Source organism: Physeter macrocephalus, chromosome 2 (genome assembly GCF_002837175.3).
Source record: "Physeter macrocephalus isolate SW-GA chromosome 2, ASM283717v5, whole genome shotgun sequence".
In the NCBI taxonomy this organism is placed as follows: Eukaryota; Metazoa; Chordata; class Mammalia; order Artiodactyla; family Physeteridae; genus Physeter; species Physeter macrocephalus.
The window spans coordinates 50,292,919-50,318,723 of record NC_041215.1 but is presented as its reverse complement, the minus strand read 5'-3'; the positions used below and the strand labels follow the sequence as shown (position 1 = coordinate 50,318,723).

At 36.1% G+C, this 25,805-nt stretch overlaps 1 protein-coding gene across 1 annotated transcript in view; it reads right to left on the bottom strand.

Annotated features, from left to right (window-relative positions):
* Nucleotides 1–25,805, bottom strand: part of ARHGAP15 (Rho GTPase activating protein 15) — a 590,590-nt gene that overhangs the window by 534,544 nt on the left and 30,241 nt on the right. The window contains exon 2 of the mRNA XM_007121694.3: nt 8,230–8,298. Coding sequence (XP_007121756.1) covers nt 8,230–8,298 — 69 coding nt within the window. The remainder of the gene's footprint in view (nt 1–8,229; nt 8,299–25,805) is intronic.

The window sequence follows — 25,805 nt, the reverse complement described above, 5'->3', positions numbered from 1 at the left end:
TTCTGTATAACTACAAACATGCGCTACTATTATTTTGCATTTAATTATTTTCCCATTTAATAATTAGGCACTTGCTATATTTTTTTCTGAACTTCTAATAGATCGCAGTACTTTGCTGCTAATCTGTTTGTTTTGATAATTTCTAATATAAAGCACAGAAGGAGGACATATCTGGTTACATCATTTTACCCCCAAATGAGGCTTCTCTTCCTTCTTAAATCTCTTCTTAACTTTTCCACCACCCACAGAAATAGAAATTTCTGTGCCTTCTTTCCACTGGCTTTTTAAAAATTATTTTTTAAGTTTCTATTTTTAAAATAAAAATTGTATATATTTAAGGTGTACAATATGATGTTTTGACTTACATATACATAGTGAAATGATTACTATAGTCAAACTACTTAATATATACATTTCCTCATATAGTTACCTTTTTATTTATTTAATAAATTTATTTATTTTTGGCTGTGTTGGGTCTTCGTTGCTGTGTGCAGGCTTTCTCTAGTTGCGCCGAGCTAGGGCTACTCTTTACTGTGGTGCGCGGGCCTCTCATTGTGGTGGCCTCTCTTGTTGTGGAGCATGGGCTCTAGGCACAGGCTTCAGTAGTTGTGGCACTCGGGCTCAATAGTTGTGGCTCGCAGGCTCTAGAGCGCAGGTTCTGTAGTTGTGGTGGACGGGCTTAGTTGCTCCACGGCATGTGGGATCTTCCCAGACCAGGGCTCAAACCCATGTTCCCTGCATTGGCAGGCAGATTCTTAACCACTGCGCCACCTGGGAAGCTCCAAAATTTAAGTCTTTTTTTTGTGGTGAGAGCATGTGAGGTCTACTCTTATAGCAAATTTCCAGTGTACAACAGTCTTATTAACCAATATAATCACCATGCTGTATAGTTGATCTCTAGAACTTAGTCATCCTACATAACTCCACTGGCTTTCCTTCTCTTGCCCCACTTTCCTCTTTGGGACTCACTGCTTACATTTTTCTTATCAGTTTCCAATTATTTCTGTACTGGCTCTAGCTTTCTTGCTACATCAGATCTGCTGACCATGTGTGTGTGGACTTGCAGCAGAACAGAAACAAAAACAAGGAAAAAAAATCACCTTCAAAATGCAGCTTATCTGTACATCATATAAAGTACTAAGTACATAAAAAATGTAAATGCTTAATTTTAGGACTATCTTACATATAGCTGGAGAATGAACTATAATGCATTTAGAGGTGAAATATAATATTTCTGCCTAATGTAGATACATAATTTACTGTGTGCATACTTTAAAAAAGTGGTAAATCAAAATTCTCAAGTTGGATACAATAATTACACGAGAAGGAGAATAGAAGAAAAGCAAAGAAAAACGATGCTGTGTCATACATGAGTGATGCCTGTAAAGGAGTAATAAAGCATTCTCAAAGAAGTTCTGGAGAAGCTGTTCTTGACTTCAGGTCTCAACGTTAGGCATGGTTTGCTCATTGTAAATTATTTATACCCTGCAGTGTGTATGTTGCACAATGCTTTCACGGGTATTCTCCCTCTCTTACTCTCCGGATAAGAGAATATGTTGTGCTTAGGGGTTCTGCTGAATGTCTTAAACTGTTTTTCAAATGTTGGGTTTGGCAAAGTACATATAATGTTTTGCCAAGTGAATTTCCCCATCATTTTAAACCCCTGTGTATTTCAAGAGAAATTTTACCCACATGTCTCTGATTTATTTACCCTTAACTCATCAAAATATCATCTTGAATAAGCTACATTTTGATATTTAAGAACCCCCATAGCCTTTTCCTCAGCCTTTCATCTTGTAACCAGTGTGTTTCATTTGGTCACCACCAAAATATCCAGGTTCTAATTGGGAAACAGGCTGATGAGGGAACCTCTTTTGGTCTTAAGAATTTCAGTCTTCTGGAGGCTTTTCCTGTGTATCACATCTCCTTTCTCCTCCTTTATTTCTCTCTTCTTCCCTGACTTCTATTTCTTTGTTTCCTTGATCTAAAAATGTTGTTCTTTCCTTACACATCATTGGAATTCAGTGAGAATGGCCTTCCTCGTTACTGCCTGGGCAGTTTATTAGCCTAATTCAATTGTTTTGTTATAACCTAATTTTGGTCAAGGCAACAGGGAAGAAAGGATTGCTCAATGTTAACAACCTTTTTTGTTGTTGTGTCTGTTTGTTCTTCTTCTCTACTCTACAGTTAAATGAATTTCAAATGTAGACCTGGATGGGAGAAGTCATGGTAACTTGTTTCTGTGTTTTAATGGCTTCTGAACTCCTTACCATCACCTCAAGGCCCATCAACATCTGAGCACTGCCTCACTCTGCCCACACTTCCAGACTTATTTCCCTGTTCCAGCCAGTGTGGCATTCTTGCAGTTTTTCCAATGTAACCACTTTGGTCTGACTTCCAGACCTTTGCACTTGATGTTCCTTCAGTTTGCATCATTCTTCCAGTAATTTGCTTGACAAACTCTAGTCACCCTACAAATCTCAATTTAAATGGCCCTTTCAAAGAGTGCTTTTATGACTACTTAATCCAAGGTAGGCTCTCCCTCTTTCATAGAAACTTGTTTGTCTGCTGTCATAGCATGTTGTGTAATTTGCATTCAGAGAATTATGACTTTCTTTACTCGTTTAATACTTTTCTTCACCCCTAGACTGACAGCCCCTCCAAAAAAGGACATGACTATTTAGCATATCATTGTATACACTAAACCCAGCCGGGTGCCCAGCACAGGGATGGCCTCAACAAACATTGGAATTAACACACTCCTACAAAACACTGTAAAAACTATACTCCAATAAAATTTTTTAAAAAAATAAAAAACACACTCCTGCTGTTTGAGTAAAGGAAGGGTACATAAAGCAATGAAAACTTGGAGATGGTTTGTATTACTGTTATTAAATTATATAACATTATTAACATACTGCCAGCTTGAAGATCTGGGAGGAAGTTTTTTTCAGAAAACCTAATTTTATCTTAACAAAGTAGAATTGTGAAAGACTGAAGAGCTTTTGAAAATTTTTTGCAATTTGAGGAAAGCACAGCCTGATCAATAGAACTATTCGCCCAAAGGGGCTGTCCTTTGTTTTAAAATAAGAAAACACTGTATGCTCACAATGTCTTTCATCCTTAAAGCCCTCACAAGTATTAATTAATCCACAAAATGCTATCTGGCTCCAAAAGGTAGAATCTGTGACTTAAGGTTTATCTGCAAAAGCCTGCTTTGCCCCCAAGCCATGGCAACTTCCTGAGCTCTGGCCTCCAAATCCTTCTAGCTCAGGAGGTAGCAGATGATTCTCTAAAACCTGCCATAGGCTTTTGACTCCTGCAGGGTTATCCGTAGACATGTCTTATACTCTTTTGATAAACATAAAGATGATAAAGATTTAACATGCTATAAACAGGATTATTTTTCTTGAACATTTCTTTAGGGGGAAAAGGGAAAATGCCCGGAAAATAATTAGGTCTCACGAAGAGTTATAATATGAAATATACAAGATCAGGAAACAAACACATATTAGTATATTTGACCTTTCATGTTTAAAATCTTTGCCGCATTACAGAACTGGTTAAGCAACAACACGGCTTCTCAGAAAATAATATAGTCTCATGCATTGATAGCATATGGATTTGCACACCAAGTGGCATAAATGACTTCAGCTGTCAGTGAACTGGGTAGTTTCTGCCCTAAGATTTCAGACTCCAAATAGGAATATATTTTTGTCAGTATTCAAAAGAAATGCATTGCTTCTGTTTAACCATGTTGATCACAACCTACTTTATTAAAGGGGAAGTTGAGAGGTAAAGCATGGTTACCAAAGGGTGACAGCATCTATGGGAGCATCCACCATGGCAGACTCCACTGTCATAAAGTGAATTACTTTTCTCCAAAGGGAGTGCATCGAATAGGATACTTTTGCCAGCTGTGCTTAAAGCCAAAGCCTCCCATGATTGCTGGATACTGTTCAAGGAAGTTCTAAATATAGGAGATAAAGGAAATGGGATTTATAGAAGAAAATGTGGGATATAAATAAGCTCAAAGATCCATATAGTAAAAATAATGAGTAATAACATCAACTTAAAGGATTTTACTATTTTCTACAGTGTTTTGGTGTATATCATTTTATATATGGTAGTTGATCCTGGCAGATCCTGGCAAGGGAAACTACTGCAAGAACCTATGGATGATTCCAGAAACAACACTGAGGCAGGCATGAGGGAAAGAAAAAGAGATGTAGAGATGAAGGAAGGAACATGTCAGATTTGCGGAAAAAATATGTGAATCTAGGTTAAAAATAATTATACAGTTATATTAGTCAAATATAAAGACAGCTTTATAGATTCTGGAAAATAATTCAAGTCTTGAAGTAAACAGTAATGGATAATTAAAAATTAATCAGAGGGACTTCCCTGGTGGCGCAGTGGTTAAGAATCTGCCTGCCAATGCAGGGAACACGGGTTTGAGCCCTGGTCCAGGAAGATCCCACATGCCGCGGAGCAACTAAGCCCGGGGGCCACAACTACTGAGCCTGCGTGCCACTACTACTGAAGCCCGTGCTCCTAGAGCCCGTGCTCTGCAACAAGAGAAGCCACCGCAATGAGAAGCCTGTGCACTGCAACGAAGAGTAGCCCCCGCTTGCTGCAACTAGTGAAAGCCCGCACGCAGCAACGAAGACCCAACGCAGCCAAAAATAAATTAATAAGTAAATGAAATTTTAAAAAATATTAATCAGAATTTGTTATTTGAGGGAATTGGTGGTTATTTTGGCATTGTCTACCATAATGAAGTAATTCATAAGTAAGACTTGTGGGGGAAAGATAATCATTTCTGTCTTTAAAGTAACATTAAATAAGCAATTTAATTCAAGTAGAGATTGATGAATAAAAGTCGAACATAACCTCTGTTCACAAGACAGAGCAAGATAAACAAGTACTCAAAGAGAGAGTCCAGGGAAACCCAACTCAGGAATAGTAAGTAAATTGGTTGGTAGTTCAGTAGAGTTTAGAGACAGAGAGAGAGAGAGAGAGAGAGAGAGAGAAAGAGACAGAGAGAGAGAGAGAGATTGTGTGTGCTTGTGTAGACAGAGAGAGTAACAGAGAGAGAGAGATGAAGAGAAAGAGATTTAGAGAGACTGCAAACTGAAGAGGTCAACAAATTACTGTTTTTTTTTCCTTCTATCAGCAGTACTTCCCAATGCCACTTTTACAAGGTTATCTGACGTAGAATAGAGTATTGAGCACATAGATATATTTTCTTTTAGTTAAACTATCCACAATTTGAGATATTTAAAATGAGTTTCATTTATTGAGAATTGAGGCTGCAGAGTCAAAACACATAACTATAGGGCAGCAAACCAACAAATAACCTTAAAGGTAGGAAGTTAAATTGACAAAACTATTTCTGAATATTCTAATTTTTTTAATATTAGCCTATGCTTGATGTATAGGCATAGCACAAATATACCATTAGTTACTGATTAAATTTAAGTAATGACCATAATTTTAATTTTTAAAATTCATAATATATATTTCATGTAAAAATTTTGAGACACTTTAAGGCATTTTTCAAATATAATCCATATATATTTGTACATGTAAAATTATATATAATTGCATATATATTTATATTATGTACACACATGCTCATATAGCTTCATTTTCAGTCTAACTTTTGCCATGTTTCATCAAACACTTCAGAGAAACATTTGCACGTGCTATATCTAAAAAAGAGCACTTTATATGTACTTTATATGTTCTGTAAGGCAAATTTATAGAAAAGAAACACAATTACTTTCTATTCACTGTACAGCTATACTATGCCAGGCCTTCTATGAAGTTTTAATAATAAAACAGTAAGTGAAGCATAGCTCTTCCCTCAAATACCTTACAGTGCAGTAAGAGACGTGTAAAAGGAAACAGGCAATTTTAGTGTGATTAGAGATAGAGGCAATTTAGAGACAGAGGCAAGGCCAAGCTGCTATAGGAAGGTAGAATAAAGAAGGGCTACCTGATTCAAAGTTGAGGAAGCAATGAAATACTTTCCAGGGAAAATGGTCTCTAAGTTGAAACATAAGTGATTAATTTTGAAAACAAGATATTGTTATATCTAATTAAATTTTAAAATGTCTTTCACTATGAATAGCAGTCATATATTTATTAATCTCCAAAATCAACAATACTGTTTTAATAAATCTTTAATATCTTATCATTAAATCAATTGACAAACATGTCTTTCCTGAACAAACACTAGTCCCAGAAGCAATGTAAGGGGAAATATGATATAATAAACAAAATACAAGTCATGACCCCTAACTTCAAAGCATTTATAGTCTAGCCATGGAACAAGTCTATTACCCATGAAATAAGAGAGAACAACACAAAAGAGTGCTGAGATGAAGGAACTATAATTGTTACAGAAAATCCAAACTCCTTCAGGGTGAGAACCATGTCTTAATCATGTTACTATTGCTGGCTTGAGGTTGTGTATTTGGCAGTAGATAATAAATAAGGTAAATCAGAGCCGTGAGAGAAGTCTATAGACTTGATGCTATAGAAAATAGGAAGCTATTGAAAGTTCTGACAAGGAGGATGAAATAATGAAGGTACTGTTTAAAGAAGGTTGGTGTGCAAGGTTGTACAGTAACACAGGATCAGTGGGAGAGGCATGGTGGGATACAGTGGGGTGAGACCAGAAGCATGTGAAGGCCTCAGAAAGGGTGTGCCTGTACACATGGAGAAAAAAATGAGGCCACCACATCCATTGTGGAGAAACCACCTCAGAAAATGTTGACATGTGAAGGGTCATAGAGAAAATAAAGGATCCAAAGAAAATGTGTTCTCAGCCTAGATAAACATTTGCTACTAATAGAAATGGGACAGATTGGGAGTTTGGGACTGACATGTACACACTACTATATTTAAAATAGATAACCAACAAGGACCTACTGTATAGCACAGGGAACTCTGCTCAATATTCTGTAATAACCTAAATGGGAAAATAATTTGAAAAAGAATAGATACATGTATATGTATAATTGAATCACTTTGCTGTACACCTGAAACTAATACAGCATTGTTAATCAACTATACTCCAATATAAAATAAAAATTTAAATAAATAAATAAAATTTTAAAACAAGTCTTCTCTATTAAAAAGAGCTAACTTTTTTGTTTTTTGTTTTTAACAGCTATTAAAAAAATAGAGATGGGGGTCAATGGAAATAAGAATCAATCTGGGAAGATGGTGATGGTGTGTTCAACTTGGGATATGTCATTTCAAGGATGACACCAAGATGTGCTAAGAACAAATGACTAAGTAGCACTTCAAGCTATATGATGAGATAATGAAGAGGAAGTACACAAGTATAGATCTCTGTACTATGAGCTTGGAAATTTTTTAAAAAGTCATTAACTATTTCATTTGTGCACTCATTTAACACACATTTACTGAGATTTTACTATGTTCTAGCAATTGTTATAATCATGGGAATAGTTATAAACATAGCAGACAATAACCCTGCTCTCATAGAACTTTCTAAGGAGATGACAAACAAATAAAAAGAAACTGCAGAGTATATCACATGGTAGTAAGTTCTATGGAGAAAATTAAATAAGGGTAAGAGAAAAGAAGTGTGGACAGAAATGGTGAGCTTTAAAATTTGCTCATTTGTGTTTAGGGGACAGTAGAGAAGAGCTATCTTAAAAGGTGATATTTGAACAGAGATGCAAAGAAAAGGAACGAATGAGCCCTAAAAATTTCTGGGCGCCAAATGAACTATTTTGTATCAGGCAGAGGAAAGAAGAGGAGAAACGGCCCTGTGGAAAAAGTAAGGAGGTCATTTTGGCAGGAGCAGAATAAGCCAGACTCTCATCTTATCAGTTTGCATGCTTTGAAGGAGAAAGCCACCATGCTGGAAAAGCCCAAGTGGTAAGGAAGTAAGAGTAGCCTCTGGCCCAAAGCCCTGAAGGAACTAAATCCTGCCAGCAACCATGTACCTGAGCTTGAAAATAGATCTTTCCCCAGTCAAGCCTTCAGATGTGACCCCAATTTTGGCTTAAACCTTGAGTGCAAACTTTTGAAAGGCTCTGAGCCACAGGACCCTGCTAGGTTATGCCCAGATTCCTTACCCACAGAAAAATGAGATAATATGTGCTGTTCCAAGTTGCTGAGTTCTGAGGTAATTTATTTTGTAGCAGTAGATAAATAATACAGTATTGAAGTGAAATAATCACTTACCAGTTGTTCCAGTGGAGGAATGACATCTTTCAAGACATGCTGTGAATGATTCCTTCTGTGCCGGGATACCTGAAGAAAGAGTGACATTTGATACTATTATATTATTTTTCTTTAAAAAAAAACTTTAAATGATTTAAAAGAGCGTAATTTAGTAAAAGTGCACATGAAAATAACCATATTCAGATTCATTCAGAAAGGTGAATAAAGTAGATTTAAATGGGAAGTAAATGTTTTGGACATTAATTTGAGTAAGATGTGTACTCAAAGATGGCTGGCTGCAACAATATCTCATATTGCATGTGGTCTTCTTACTGTGTGACCTTGACACTCTTCCTATCAAATGGTGGGGTCTATGTTCTTTCATTTCAAACTTGGGCAGACCTTTATACCTGCTTTAACCAAAACATAAGGCAGAAGTAATACTACATGGACTCTAAATATTAGAGCATAAAAATATCACACACTACCCCCTTGTTCTCTTGGAATACTCCCAGCTCATCTTCTTCCACAGACACAGGGCTCTGCTCCTGCCTGCATGTTTTCTCTGTTGTTGGAGCCTGGAGCCGCGCTCTCTGGGCACAGGAGGTGTCCACTCCCTTGCCTGCTGAGACCTGTGGAAAGGGGCTTCCGGGGCCAAGGTCCCTTTTTCCAGAGGAAAAGCAGAGATCTGAGTTTACTTCTGTTTTTTCCATTTCGGGTGTACCCTTGGGGACAGGTGGGGAGGGAAGGTGAGGGCTCTGAGTGATACCATGATGTGGCACTGGCTACTGAGTAATAAATTTGCTATGGATTGTATAAAAAAAAAAAAATAAAAAAAAGTCACCAAATCATCCCATATAGAGACCACAGGGAGAGACCTCGTAAGTTTTCTAGATGACAGACTAGCTGAGGTTCCAGCAGACAGCCAGCATCAACCACAAATCACGTGAGTATAAAGATATCCTGATGATTCCTTCTTCCAGCCATTGAACCACCCCCAGCTTTCAAGTCTTCCCAGCAGAGACCTCAAACACTGTAGGAGAAATAAGCCATTCCTGTTGTGCCTTATCTGAATTTTTGACCAGATTCCATAAGCATAAAAAAATCATTGTTTTACACCTCTATGTTTCAGTGTGATCTGCAATGCTGTAGTAATAACTGGAACAAAATATTTAATATTGAAACACTTTGTGTTTATGCTATGTTATGAACTCAGCTTTTTTGGCGTTGATGTGCTATTAATTTCCCTGTCTTCTACTATTATCCAGATACATATAAATATATAATAATCACACAATAAGTGCTTTTGGAACAAATTTGTTTTAAATGCCTTATTGTTCTTTCTCCTGAAGAAGCATCGTAGACAGATTCTATAATTTTTTTTTAAAAAAAGGGAGGGGGCTTCCCTGGTGGCGCAGTGGTTGAGAATCCGCCTGCCGATGCAGGGGACACGGGTTCGTGCCCCGGGCCGGGAAGACCCCACATGCCGAGGAGCGGCTGGGCCCGTGAGCCATGGCAGCTGAGCCTGCGCGTCCGGAGCCTGTGCTCCGCAACGGGAGAGGCCACAACAGTGAGAGGCCCGCGTACCACAAAAAAATAAAAATAAAAATAAAAAAAGGGAGGAATTTATAATTAAAAATCATTATCTTGAAAATTTAAGTAGAAGCTCTCATTAAGAGTACTATTTCACTAAACAGGAATTTTCCAGTACTTTGAATGAAGGAGAGAGTGGAAAGGGTTTGGACAAAGCAGTAGGAAGAAAAAGGAAGAGACAGAGGCAGAGACTGAGAGAGACAAAGAGAGAGAAAGACAGGAGTGTGAGGAATCTTTAAATAAAGCAGGCTCAAGTACCATGTCTAGAAAAGAACTTTGGATGTCTTTGACTCTGCTTACCAGAACATGCAACAGACTGAGGGGATTAGATCAATGTTTACTAAGATTTTAAGGGAACTGGATTCCCAAAGAAACCAAAAACCTGGCCTAAAAACCCTATGATTCTATTCAATCCCTGAATCCCATATTTGCTCCACAAAAACTGAATTATGAAGGCAGTACAACCTTCAAGGAAGCCATTCTCTTCAATGCCCACTTCAGATGTGGCCCAAGAAGGATAATGGGGAAGGAAGAGACTCCAGAAAGCAGAGCCAGAAACCCGGGAGAACAATGGATATGGGAAATTCTCCCAGAAAGAAGAGCCAGAAACTGTCTCTACTGCCAGGGCAGGGTCTCACAGAAGGGTCTCACCTTCTGGTCTGCCCAGAAGGATTACAATCATCACTTTGGTCCAGAGACTGTTGGTCATTTACCATTCTTTCCTTTACAAATGAGAGGATTTTTGTTTGTTTGTTTGTTTATTTCCAGGTATCAAGTTCTTGCTCCACCATTATCTATTGGATATGATGGGGAAAGCAGGACAGATTGCTTATTTTTCAAGTTCTAAATTCTTAACACCCTGGAGAAAATTTGGGCCTGATGGAGAAAGCTATTTATTACCAGAGATTCTGGAACTGGAGCTTGAGGCAGTAACTGGATGGGACTTTTGGTTGTCTCCTGTGAGGAGGTGTATGGGTGTATTTCTAAGTGTTGGAAGACAGGTGCAAATTGATATATGGGAGGGAGGAAGAGGCTGGTGGTCACTCACCAAATTCTGGGCTCTCTTTCCTGGGCACATCTCCAGACTGCACTTCTCAGCCTGCCTTACAGTTAAGAGTGGCCACGTGACTAGTTCAGACCAAAGGCAAATGAGCAGAAACAATGAGAACCACTCCCCCTCCAAGGCTATTAACCAGTGAGTGCTCCCCCCTACAATGTTCTCTTTCCTAGTATAGTGGCTGGGAGTAAACATTAACCGAGGCCTTATGGGAGGATAAAGATGCAAGCTGGGGGCCCTGAATCACCATGTCAAGAATAGCCAAGCACAGGCCAGGAAAACTCACTTTGTTTTATTTAGCAAACTTTTTATTTTGGAATAATTTTTTTAAATTAATTAATTAATTTCTTTTTGACTGTGTTGGGTCTTCGTTTCTGTGCGAGGGCTTTCTCTAGGTGCGGCAAGCGGGGGCCACTCTTCATCGGGGTGCGCGGGCCTCTCACTGTCGCAGCCTCTCTTGTTGCGGAGCACACGCTCCAGATGCGCAGGCTCAGTAGTTGTGGTTCACGGGCTTTGATGCTCCGCGGCATGTGGATCTTCCCAGACCAGGGTTCGAACCCGTGTCCGCTGCATTGGCAGGCAGACTCTCAACCACTGCGCCACCAGGGAACCCCCTGGAATAATTTTATACTTAGAGAAAAGTTGCAGCGAGGACAGAGAATTCAGGTAGAAAATTTCCTTCGAACTTCTATATAGCGAGAAATAAACTTCTATTTTGTGGAGCCGTCATGTATTTAAGAGAATTTTATAGGTGTTAACATTACCCTAATTAAGATAACCATAGTTGACACTCAGTCAGTGTTGAAACGAAAGGTCTTTTGCATAAGAAAACTGTGAACAGAATAATAGTTAATGGGAGAAATCCTAGCAACCAAAACTTCATACCTGTTATTCACTGATATTTCAGCTTCTCAGCAGGGGGAGAATATACACATATTTGGTATTTAAGCCTCTTAAGGAACTAGAATTTGTTTTATATTGCTATGCATTTAGAATTTACTACTCTCAGCTATTACTCATTATACTAAGATTTATAATCTTCAGTGAAAATTTAGTATACATGTCATATTCAGCTTACAAAGGTCGGAGAATTCTGGGATAGAGGGAGTTTTCTTGTTCCATTTTCTTGCTGGATTTATAGTCTTGGCATAAAAGTAATTCTTTTGGCCTGTAAAGCACCTCAAGCTTTAAATGTTAGAGAAAGCAGTAGTATGTAAATGTCTCCACGATACCAATGAATAGGCACCTGGGCATTCACTTGTGTCAGTTTTACCATTTCTTCTATGGCCAAGTCCATGCCATCTTTTGTCCTACCACTACTGGATTTTAATAGGCATAGTGGTCCACAATCCTCTAAATATTCCCTTCTAGTCACCTATAGAAAGCTTTCTTATAAGGCAATGATTCAAAATGGGTTGTGTACATACTGCCAGGGGTACAAGAGATGATTTTAGCTGATGAAAGTTTCAATTTTAATTATTTTAATATTTTAATTATTAATTTTAAAATTAAAATTTAATTATTATTTACATAATTTTAAGGTTTAGTAGAAAAATTTATCACATCAGAGCCATTTATTAGTGATATGAATACATTTTCCATTAATATAAAGTTATTTAAGTATTTGAAATGTGGGGAAAAAAAGCACAAACACAATAAGTGAATGACTGAAGTTTGGGAAACAAATTTTAATGGGAAGATATGGAATCAGAAATGACCAGTTACTGAGCGCATACCACCCTTGAAGGAAACCATTGGTCCCATGGTATAAACAAGAATTCAACTTGAGAAATGATACAACAATAATACTGCCTGCTAACATTTACTGAGTGCCTGTTAGTTGCCAGGCACTGTTCTAAGTGTTTTGCATGTTCTAAAATATTTAATTATCACCCAAACATTAAGAGATCAATGACATATATTTCATAAAAGGTAGAAACACAGACACACACCTTTAAAGTAACTTTGAAAATCCACAGCTAGTGAAAGCATGGGTGATGTTTTAACGTGGATCTAAGCCCTCAGCTATTGCACTTTATTGTTTTTCCAGAAATATAAATGTATATGTATAAAGACAGTCACTAAATTCTTGGGGAACTACAGAGATCCCCTGGGTGCATAAGTGGATATTCCTAAGGTAGAAATTTGAAGAGAGCCAAACTTACAAATTTGTACACACTGATGCAGGAAGCTAGAAATCAGATTTCAAATCTGTTATGAATAATCTTACTATTCCTTTAGGGGAAGTAATATTGCTGATCATTCCTAAATCAATAAGCTAGCTAATCTATCATGTTCAATCAAGTTATGAAGATACGGAAGAAAAGAAAACTTTCATCACCTGTCTTTTGCTTTAATGTCTTTCTCAGTTAAGCATTAGGTACAGAAATATGTTATGCCAAATCAGATTATGCTGACTGAGACTTATCATTTAGGAAATTCTGGATCCAAAGTTGCTCAATTGTCTTGCATGGATATCTGAAAAACTTAGGATGTTTCAAAAGAGCTGTGTTTCTATGACATACTTAATTGAAATAATAATTGTAAAGAAAATTTGAGGTCAGTCACAGTCTCATGAGCTTAAGTTTGAAGGGAAAAGAGGATTCTCCTAAGCCACAGTATAAATAGAGAAAATCTTACAGTTTATATAATTATTTATCAATAGCTTATTAGCAGTATCTGATAATTTTGCAAATTTTTATGGGACACTCTCCTGAGTAACAATCCTACTTAAGACATCAGGTTTTTTTTTTTTTTTGAAGTGCAGTTGATTTACAATGTTGTATTTATTTCTGCTGTACAGCAAAGTGATTCAGTTTTTTATGTATATATATGTATACATATATATACATTCTTTTTTATATTCTTTTCCATAGATTTTTTATGAACCATTCATTTTAGCCAGTAAACATTTCACGTTTAGTTACACTCATATGCCAGTAATTTCTAATAGTAGGTGCTTAAAATGTACCTGTTTGTTGACATTATAAAATATCTCTAATACTAGTATTGCAAAGAGAGCACATACTTCATTTTGGATAATCCTTCATTTTGGATAAAGTTCTGGATATCAGAACTTTTAAATGTACCTGACATCAAAAAACCTACATCTTGTTCTGTAAATTGCTTCTGGATAAGTTTCAGAACGCTGGCAAGGTTGGGCTCCATTGTTTAATCTTAGATCCTTTTCACTTTTGCAGGAACTGTTAATTAATCGTTGAATTTGAAAACCTAACATAACAGTCAAAATATTAGCAGTAGCTTGATATAAAAATTTTAATACATTATTTTCTCTGTGAAGTACAGAAGTATTTCTTCTGAGGAAGCCTGAAAATATAATTTGTATGTATGTCTGATTTCTTTTTATGTCTCCAAATAATCTGAAACAGTATACAGATCTTCCCTCTAAACATAAGTGAACATGTATGTATACCCACCACATATTTAAGTGTTTACAGCCTGATTTTTTTTTGCTAGTTCTTTTACTCTTAAATTATGAAATATTGGTTTCAATATCATTTTACAATTCCCATCTGAGAATTTTATGAATTGCTACCTGTCAATTTACTTCCAGCATTTTAAGCAGAAAGAGGCCTTAACAATTCCACACTTCTCCAGCCTATTTATTAAGAATGTTACTTAACAGTTTCTTTTGAGGTGACATGGTTATGTCTTAAACTGTTTTTTCTCTCACAGTATTCTGCATCTTAGGCAACTGAGCTTTCATAATAAATACATGAGTTGATGGCAACCCTTCCTTTGAGCAGAAAAAAAAAAAAAATCTCAGACCTTATCTTTTTTTCAGTGATGCCATCTTCCTATTGATTTATTTTTCCAGTAAACAGAAATAATCTGTAGCTACCATTGAAAAAACAGAAACACAAATATCTTTTGACTTGGATTTTTTTGAACTCAAAATTAGGTTAATATTATATATCACTGCAACTTTTTTAGATCAAATCTATGAGTTTTCTCCTTTATCACTGTCCACTATGCTCCCTGCTTCCACTCCTCTGCCCTCCCCAGGTACTTTAGCTTTCTAATTGTGCAAAGCAAAGTGGAAAATGAAGTATTCAAGATATGTAATGCGTATTTTCCTTTAAATTCCTTTTTGTTCTTATTAGAATAAGCATCATAATTAAGTTTTTCAGATACCTTTTCCTCCAAAAAAAGGAATTAAAAGTCACTTTTTCAAAGTGTCTCCATTTTTTCTTCCATTCCTTTTTTCTTTTAACTATTTAAAAAATATGAAACTGATGGGTGGGTCTAGTACTTGATATATTACAAACTGTAAAAATAACAGAATTTGAGCATATTATTTTCCTTGTTTAGGAGCATCTACTATGAGAGTTATACATAAACATGAAACATTCCACATAGCTCTGATTTTAAATAGATTACCATTTTTGATGAAAGTTTATATCTTGTGGCTTAGAATTGAAATAAAATCACTTGAATAAAAGCATTAGTTCCAACATTTTCACAGACATGTACATTTTCTGAGGCATACCTCCCGTTAGCAACCTCCCTGGATACTTGGATGAAAAACAGAAATAAATTTTTGGTTAAGTTTAGTTTTTATCTTCAGTTTCTCAAGAGTTTTTTGTTTGTTTGTTTGCTTGTTTGTTTTTGGTGTATCCCAAGTCTTATGTTCAAATCTTCATTTGTTTTGCAAGTTTTTTTTCTTAAAGCTACTACAATCAGAAATTAAGGAAAGTTAGTGAAGCTTTTTTGTTTTTTTTGGAATGTGGAGAGGTGGCCAGTATTTCTTAAACTGACGACAATTTAGTTGTTTAGAAATAATAAACATCAAACTAAGTGATGGCTCTATTTTTTCAATCATGTGTATGTGGTATGTAACTGATTTTGAAAAAAAATAAGGAAGTTAAGAACATATAAGGACATTACCTTATCATGCATTTAATGTTCTAACTTTACATATTTGTAGGCACATATAAAATTTACGCATGCCTCATAATTATTCTACCACTAACTAAATGTATCCTTCATAGTCCTAATGAGAGGTAATGGCATAAACCATGGAAAAAACAAATCTTGTTTTACTCCTTATTAGTGTACCACAGTATACTGTTTAACATTTGTATTCTCTTCCTCCATCTGACCACAATATCATTCAATTACCATATTAGGCATAAGCAAATGTCTTTTTAAAAAAATTTTTCCATAAACCTTTTTTGGTTGTACATTGTCAGTCAGAAATCTGACACTCTCATCTCTTTTATCCCCTGCAGAAAATGAAAGGGAAAGATTCAGAAACCTTTTGGTGGGTATACTAAAGTTTATCAGCTTTTTTTTTTTTTTTTTTTTTTTTTTTGGTTTCTTGAATATTCTTTAGTCAGCATCTGGGTCACCTGAAGCTCTCACCAGCCTTTCAATCCTGGGATAAGTCTAGTTGAGTGAAATTCAGCTTCAACCACATATTCTTATCCCAGATAGCCAAAGGTAAGTGCTTGCTGGAATGATTCTAACTCCTTTATATTTTCCCTCCTTTATTTAGTCACAAACATGTGTGTTCCTCCAAGAAGAAAATCAAACTGCCTCTTACTTTCCTGTTTAAATAAAAATGAACTATATACAGTGCACACTTCCTTGTTTATTGCTTAATACTGTTTTAGTTTTCTCATTTTTTTTTTTGCATACTTTCAATAGAATGTTTCTCTCCAAGAATTTTCTCAGACTGAGAGGTATCATTCATATGGAACTTGGACGCTCCACAATTTTAGCCTTCAAATGCGCTTGTAAGATAAAAACTACCAGAAGCAAGAAACACAGAGATATCTGGGTAATACAATTTTTTATATTTTCTTCATGTGAAGTGCATTTATGTATTGTCTTAATTTTCAGCTTATTTTTTCTTTATAGGTTCATATATATTTAGCCATGAATTTCCAAATTGATATGAGAAAATAAGGGCCAAATAGACACAGAAACATCTTATTTCACTCATAATACTACCAATGGTATTAGATCTAACACATTAGATAATTCATTAGAGCCAGAGCTAAAGTTACTACCATTAGCAGATAAAATAACTTATTCATCTCTTTTACTCTCCATACAGAGATATTTCCTCTGTAAACAAAAGGAAAGAGTTTAGATAGATTAAGAAAATATAGATGGGTATCTAGAACACTTGGGCCAAACAGATATTTTCTCCACAATGGCAAGTCATATGTTATTTTTTAAATAAAAAGATTCAAGGCAGTAGAAAACAATACCAAGAAAACTATCTCAAGAAACCTCAAAACAAAGGAAAATAGAAAACAAATAAACAGTTATTGAGGGTCTAAATTATTAAAATGGTCTACCTATTTTTAGCTAAATGAAACAAATCATTGTCAAATCGTCATTTGGCTATGTTGGGCAGAAACAAACCGTATCTAATTTCATGATGTTTAACTGTCTGGAAATACTCAACAGATTAGAAACAGGCTTTATTTTCAGTCTCATATTTCAGTCTCTTTCATTGTCCAGAAGGGCTTAAGTTGAAATATCAAATTTACTTCTTACTTTTTCAGGTATATGTTCAATCACTAAAGAAGAAATTCTCTTCTTTGGAAAGCTGTAATCCACGATATATCAAGTTTGATCTATGATATGTAAAGCTTGACAAAGACATTTACCCACAGTCAGATTTCTATAGTCTTTTGACACCTTTCCTTGCACATCATTTCTTCTTAGTGCAAAGATGGAAATGTACTAGGTAACTCACTGAAAATGCTCTCCCTGTGTCGAAAGGTCACCTCTAAAAGCATTGTGGGAGGCAAAGCTTTTAATAACTATGACGTTCTTTCAAGAATTAATGGACTTTTGGTCAAATATTTAAAACATGCATACGAATGTTGTTGGCATCTTTAGTGAATGTCTAATAATTGTATCTTTCCAGTTTCCTTTCTTCAGTTATTCTTTGAGGTTTTCATAGACCCCAAACTCACCTTCTACTGCCGAAAAAGCAGATTAGTTCTGAAGGTTAATCCAACTCAGCAGGATTGAAGGATGGCACTTTTCCTTGGTCGTAAGTACGTTGGCTCAGGCCAGACAGCTGTTAGGACATTCTCCTCTGGGAATCGTGCCCTCAACACCCACTGCTGATGCACATACATGGTCTACTGGCTGCCGACTTCCATGCCCATCTGCTCAAATGGCATGGTGCCCACTCACAAGTTGGCTGGATCCTTGCCCTTAGTGTGTAGGTGCCAGGCAATGATGGGTTTAGATGGGCAGCCTGCATAATACTACAAGTGACAATTTTTTTCTTTCTCTCTCTCTCTCCAGTATCTGTCTTCTGTGCCTTCTCTGAAAGAGAAACTTATGTTTCTCTAGCTCTGATTATACCTGTGGACACATGTGGCCTTTTACAGGTAGATATACAAATACACTCAACCTGCTACCAACAGTAAGATGATAGGGAAGAATCCACAGAGCCCCAACTGACAAGTTCTAATTCAGAAATGGGATGGATTGTGAAAATCCCGACCACCTGGAGTCTGTCAGAAGAAATTTAGCAAGGGTGTAAGTACGGCAGATCTCTCACAGATAGCAATGGCACCAGGAAATAGCTTAAGTTACAGCACTTTTTGTCTGTCGCAGCTCCAGCACAAATCACTTGCCTTGCATTGAAGAGGCACGTACAACAGAAAACGAAATAAATCAGGCAAAAAGAACAAGCTTAATGGGAACACAATTTACATGCTCAATGGGGGCAAGGGTGCAAGCTACAATATTCAGACCTCAGAAATAACCCTTACTGGAGGTCCTAATAGAGAGAAAAAAGAAACAGAAAATAGCATCTCTCTTTCCAATCTACAGGAAATCCGTCGAGAGGAATATATTGGCATAGGAGGTTGTGACTTTAATGATCCAAAGCATATGAATGCTTGTTAGCAGACAGCAGACAGACATAAGTAAGAACAACAGTAATGGTTGCATCTGCAGCCTGGCCTATGGCACTCAAACCAATCAGGCTGCTTTGGAAAGCAGTGCCGGAAGGTATGTTAAAGCTTTGCTTTCCTTGTGTGTTTATTTAAGGGTGACTGAATTCAGGGTGTTGTCAGTCTGCCTTGGAGAATGGTTATCCAATGTGTAGGCATGATCTTTCTCCCTGAATATGTTCTGTTGAGTCAGTTAGTTATGTGTGACTACTTGCTCTGTCCTCGTCTTTATACAGTGCCAAAATCCTCCAGTCCAAGTTCCAAAGGAACAGGGCCTAAAAACTTTTGGCTTGAGAATCAAATTAGGTTTCTCTGCTTCCCCAGCCAGAAATGCGTAAATACCCAATAGCCAAAACCAAAGAATTTGACATTGTGGAATGAATAGAGCTGTCATATACCACTAAAGTGTGGAAATATCTACTGTTTGAAGTCAGGACTAGTTCAACATCTTTAGTAATCAGAACAGACTTCTTTGGACACCTTCATGGGTTAGTCTGGCTTTTGATTGGGAACGTTTCTGGCAAGCTACTGATTCCAGATATCAGAAATGCAAGAACATACGGTTTACAAGAGAAAATCTGCCATTTTTTCCTATCAAAAAAAAATTCTCAAACACATTTTCATAAAAGACAGACCCCTCATCCTGTTTTCCTTATTGACCTTCAAGTTAGCACCATGCTTAGATGTATACTTAAATGAGAACTAGTCAAAGAAGAGGTAAGTTTGAATAGTTTGAAAAAGTATTTATGAGAAACTGAATTTGGAATTATTTGGGAGCTGCTGGTGAAAATAGACAAAGAATGGGTATAGTCATCCAAAACTCTTGAATTTGATTTTTATTCTATAACTTTCAGAGCGAGCTCCCAGAATAAATAATTTTCCTCATGACTTACCACACCTTGAGTATATTACAGTAAGAGTTACACACTACTAACTTTTTGAAAGTGAAAAAAAAGCAGATGTCTTATCTAGAGACTCTTGAGGGTAAGGACCATGTTTTACTCATCTTTAAATCAACTGAACTTAGTATAGAGAGAAATATATATTATGGAATTGGTCACTTCAAACTTCATATTGCATCATCTTGTACATGTGACCTATTTTTCATTGAATTTACCAAGACCTTCAAAAGCTTATAATGTCTTGCCCTGTGATACCTTGTTATAAACATATTCATCATTCTTTCCAAAATATGGACTAAGTCAGTAGTCATATCCAGATGAAGTTCCATAATTTCTCATAGGAGATTTGCCATCTATCCTTACTGAAATGAGGTTGAACTTTCAAAATGATCCCTCCATTAGTCTACAGTTGAAATAAATGACACTAGTTGGATAATATTATAGTTCCCTGATCTATGTAGTATACCCAATGCTTGGGGCTTACACTCCTCTTCTAGAGGAAAAATCTGAGAAGATAAATAGATATAGATAGGTATAGATATGGATATAGATTTAGGTAGATATATTTCTGTAATAATGGTTTTAAGTAGCATTACACAATTACGTAGATTATTATTTTGAACAGTTCTATATTCTATTATCACTTACCCTCTGGGCAAATTGTTTTACCTCTTGGTGCCTCTATTTCCTCAACTGTGAAATATGCAAGGTATAGTTGTTATTCCTCATAGCATTCCATTAGAAATAAGTAAATTAAAACATATACAGCTTCAACCACATGGTAAGTACTCATTAGTATAATCTCTGCTATACCAATTATAAATTCCTCTTTCGACAGTTCTTCTAGTAAATGAGTAAATATATTTTAGTACATGGATAATTAACATTCAGTCAATGTTCTTTTAAAGTGTTTGATGCTTTTAAAAACTCTTCTAAAATGATTTATTTCTTTACTTTAAGAAACTCCAACTATTTCTTCTAGGATACTCTGAAAGCATTTTAATAGAAAACTCTTTAAATACTCAAGAAGTGGAGGTATACTGGACATGCACACAAGGAGGTGGGAATCCTGGGGATTTAGAATTTTGCCTACCACAATCCCACCTCTGGCCCTCAACAAATCATGTCCCTCCCACAAGCAAAATACATCACCCTCTCCCACAATTCCAGAGTCTTGTTTTATTATAGCATCCACTCGAAGTCCAAAATCGAATCATACAAATCTAAATCTCATTATCTCACCAGCTCAAAGACCAAAATCTAGTCACCTAAATTCAGTTTTGAAAGAAGTTGAGCTTGACTGAGATCAACTATTAAGTAACAGAGGCAGGATTCAAACACAAGTAATTTGATTCTATAGCCAGTGGTGTTTAACAACTTTAATAATGTGCACTATCCATGCTATGTAGTAGTTATGATTATTGCCCTCATTGCATAGATGATAAATCTAAGGCAAGTGAAATAAGATTGAAAGTTAGCAAGTGTCAGAGGCTGTTGGTTAACCCAGATTCATTCAATTCAAAACCGCGTGCATTCTGACTCCAAAGTTTTTAAATGCGGAATCTACTGCCTCTCAAAGTGAATATTCAACAAATGCTTGTTGCCTGTCCATCATATCACACTGTTTGTAGATCAAAATATAGACTAGTGTTTATCAACTTGTACTGAATTATTTTCTTACACCTAAGTGCCTATTCTATTTTCATCATATTTCAAATAAATTTTTATAATCATCTTGAACATTATCTAAATGAAATAATGATAGCAATGTTTTGGAAATCAGGAAGACAAATAGACTAATGGTGCATATACTTTACTATAGTATTCACTCAAAAATAGTGCTACGGATTTGTATTTGGTATATCCTGGGATTGGAAAATGACTATCTATCTGTTTTAGATATTATACCAGCTGAGGTAAAGTTGCCAAAGTGGACTTTTAGTTGAAACTTGTGGATTGAACATATACCTTAATCCCCGCTGTGTACTAAAATCAGAGTAAAAGGATAAAAACATATTCATAGAGAATGAAAATGTGAGCAAAAGTGGATAATACATCTCAAAAAAATTTTGGAAGAAAAAAAGTGTATGAAAGCACTGTATTATTACTTCGTAAAATGAAAAATCTACAACCTCAGTGTTTGCAGCAGTGGAAGATGAGGATATTAATGACAAAAAAGTTAATAAGTCCCTCCCTCCCCACAGAATGTTCAAGAGGCTCATCACTTGGAAGCACAAGGTACGATGAGAGATAAGGTCAAAACTGCCTGCAACAGCCATTATCGGAAAAGCTGGACTCCCAGGCTCAGTCATTCATTGCACTCATTTATTCATAGCCAGGAGACCGCTCCCAGACCTGCATGAGACAGACATTAAATCAGGCAGTTTCCAGAGTCTTGACTTAGGATCACCTGGCATTGCAGAGGGGAGAGAGGAGTGCAGTACTCTGAACTAGGAGATTAAAGCCTACGTACCAAGCAGTGGAACCCTCAGCACTCATTCTCAACTTTTCTCCCAGAAATGCCAGTGGCAAAAAATGTATCCCTTCACCCAGAAGACTTAAGGAGTCTACTCTAGAAGGACGAATGGTTCTAAAGTCCTTCAGATACTGAAACTCGGATATCCTCAATGAAAAGCTTGCATCAACATGTTCTACAAAAAAGCCTGGCAGTCAACAAGCCCAACATGCCAACTCCAAAAGAGGCATTTTAGTGCCTCTTTTAAAAATATGAGCATGCAGGAATGAGTTAAAAGAAATTAATTAATATATGATATATAATACTATATAATATATAATATTTATATATTATACTTATAGGTCATATATAACACTTATATATGAGTATAATTACTACATTATATGTATAATAAATTATAATCACTATATTATATATTTCTTTATTGAGCACCAAATACGTACAACATGTTCAAAGTGCTGAGTAAAATAACCTCTGCTTTAATGAAGTTGAAGTCTTTGGGGAAAGTCCCAAAATGGAAGAGGAATATCAGAACAAGCAAATCTAAAAAGGAACCCAAAATAAGCAGAAATAATACCCAAAAAAGAAAATTTAAAAAACAACTATTGTTAATATTATCAAGAGATAAGAAAATACATAGGATTCATAAAAACAGGAACAATAATAATAAAGAGAGGCATTTGTAAATTAAAAATGTAAATAAATATATTAACTCAACATAATTCTTGGAGGATAAGAATAATAAATATGTCAGGAAATAGAAAAACAAAGAGCTGGATTATAAAAAAGAATAAATAAATAAAATAATCTGAGACATTCAACATCTGCCTTATAGGAAAACCCCAAAGGACAAAAATAAATTTTTAAATGCGTGGGAAGAAATTTTAAAATAAAGTACAAGAAAATATCCCAGAAGTTTATAGTATGAGCCTTCTGGTTGAAAGAGACTATCAAGTGTCCGGTGTAATAAATTAATAGGTAGGTCATGCAATTATAGAACACTGGAAATAGAGAGAGGGGGGAGAGCAGAGAAAGATCACATACAAGAAGATGGGAATCAGAATGGTGTTAGGCTTTTCTAAAACTGACTGGAGGCTAGAAGAATGCTTCCATTATTTAAGGAGAAAATACTGTCAACCTAGAATTATATAGCTTGTTAAACTATCAATCAAAAGACAGAATTGAATAAAGACATCTCCAGATATAAAAGGACTCAAAGCATTTGTTTCCACTACATTCATATTGGGAAACTCCCGAGGGAAATTAGCAAAATGAAGGATTTGACCAAGGATAAGAAGGCATTGTAAATAAGGCCTGGAGACATAGAAATATGGCAAAGAGGAGCCCATGTTCACAGAAGTGTGTCAGGCCAACAGTCTTCAGTCCAAATTGAAGTAAGGTGATGGAAAGCAATAGAAAGAAACCAAAATTTTAAATGGGGATAGACAATATTTAATGTTTCTGTGTTTGAGGAAAAGATTGGTAGGAGTTTGAGAGATTTGCTGGCATCTTTGGGTAAATTAGCTATAGATATGACAAAATGTAAGTAAATTAAACTAAGGCAATTATTAAGTCCATGAAAGAAAGTTGAATACAAAAGGAATGATAATTATATAATAATGCTTGGCTCAACTGGAAATATTTAGAAAATCACAATAATGTCAACTAGTGATTGAAACAAAAATTGTGACAGAACTATAATGAACAGAGTGAGGGAAGGGAAGGTGTGAGTGTAAGAGTGCTAATATTAAAGAATCATAACAGAGAGTTAATATATAATGCCTAAAATAGATAAATCAGGAAAAGTCCGATGGCATATAGTGTTGAAAAACATGTAGGTTAATGTAAATAAGAAACAACAATACCAAAAAACTAAAGCTGTTGAAGGTGGTAGCCGCTAGAAAGTGAGATTGATGAGTAGACAGATGGAGAAGCCAGAGGAATGCTATGTTTAATTAAAAGCTTTCTAGACTAATGTCTTAACTTCATGTATAACTTTGATAAAAAAAAAAAAAAACACTGACTACGAGTTAAGTGTAACTTATCATAAAAAAAAAATAAAATTTTCTCCAAATAGTCTTGAAAGAGAGAGAAAGAGAGCAGGTAATTCTCACACCAGGAGTCTTGGTAATCAATCTCTATCATGAAAAAGTTCCAACTGTCTATCAGAGTTGAATACAAAAAGAATTTTAAGTCTGAGTCAGCAGAGAACAACTGGAATAACTTACAAAATCACACCCACAGAGCAACTAGTGGATTCAAGCCCTGCATTCACCATTAATCTGCATGATTTGGGGCAAGTTATTTAACCTCTCAGTATCTCAGTTTCCTCATCTACAAAACAGAGAATATAACAGCTTACATCAATAGAGTTATGGGATGATTAAACAGATTAATACTTTCAAAGTACATACAAGAGCACCTGGTATGTACCAAGTGCTGTATACACGTTAGCTATTATTATCAAAAGAACTCCTGAATTCTGAACCCTAAGAGAGCCCTCCTAAAATAGTGGCTTCCTTAGCCCTTTCATCTTCCTAGAGTTCCCAGTTGAAGACTCACTCCCTAAATGTACCTTTTAAGGGCAGAGAGAGGCAGGGTCAAAGAAGAAGACAAGGGGAAGTGCCCCCTCTCCTATTCTCCCTGGCCTCACTTTCTCTTCTCCAGTGAAAGCATTTCACACAGACAAATGAGCCTTCACAAAAGAAACAGCCAAGGAGTGAAATGGCTACATTTGTATTTAGCACCATATCCCCAAAAAGCATGCATGCTATTATTTAACCAGATGTTTATCTTTCTGGACATTAAGTGGGATAGGCTGGGAAATAACCCCTTGGCTGTTATTAGTGGGTAAGGTGGCATTAGATCCCTGGTTCTGTGATGTCCACGGAAAGATTTTCATGTTTCTGTTTTTTTACAGACATCTACAAAGAAAAAAGAAAGCCTCTTCACTAGTCACCTACTTAAATCCTTTTCATTTTCAAATCAAGGGAAGCTGCCAAAATTGTATTAATTTTTAAAAAATAACTCTCTCACTAATGCTCCCCTTGGATAAATAAAGAGGGAGTCTAATTCTGAGCCCATTTTTTCTCCTCCATTGTGTACCCACCACAACGCACAAGTCAGCTCATTAGTGCTCTCGGCAAGGGCCATCATTTTTAAATGATCAAAGTGTTTGTTTGGGGAGAAATCAGTCACATGGAGTAATTGTTCCCAAACTGTGATCCTGAGCATTTAGGGGAGAATCCTCTGTGGTTCATTTAGGAGATATTTTAAGGGAAATGTGAAGGCTAATAAAATACAGGACCAAGTGGGAATGTTTTGAAGATAAAGGGACATAGAATGGTCATTATATTGGTTTGGGGACAGGGATTTGAAATCAGTGGCAGTTCAAAAATGAGGGAAAAGAACCTTAAACCATGGTATAGAAAACAGGTGCAAAACAAACCTAGGAAACAATGTTTTAGGTCATACGCTAAAAGGAAATTTTTATAATAAATGAATTTTGTCATATAAACTCTTAAAATGAAAACTATACACAGCTAAACTTTAAAACAGAAAACTTGGGCTTCCCTGGTGGCGCAGTGGTTGAGAGTCCGCCTGCCGATGCAGGGGAC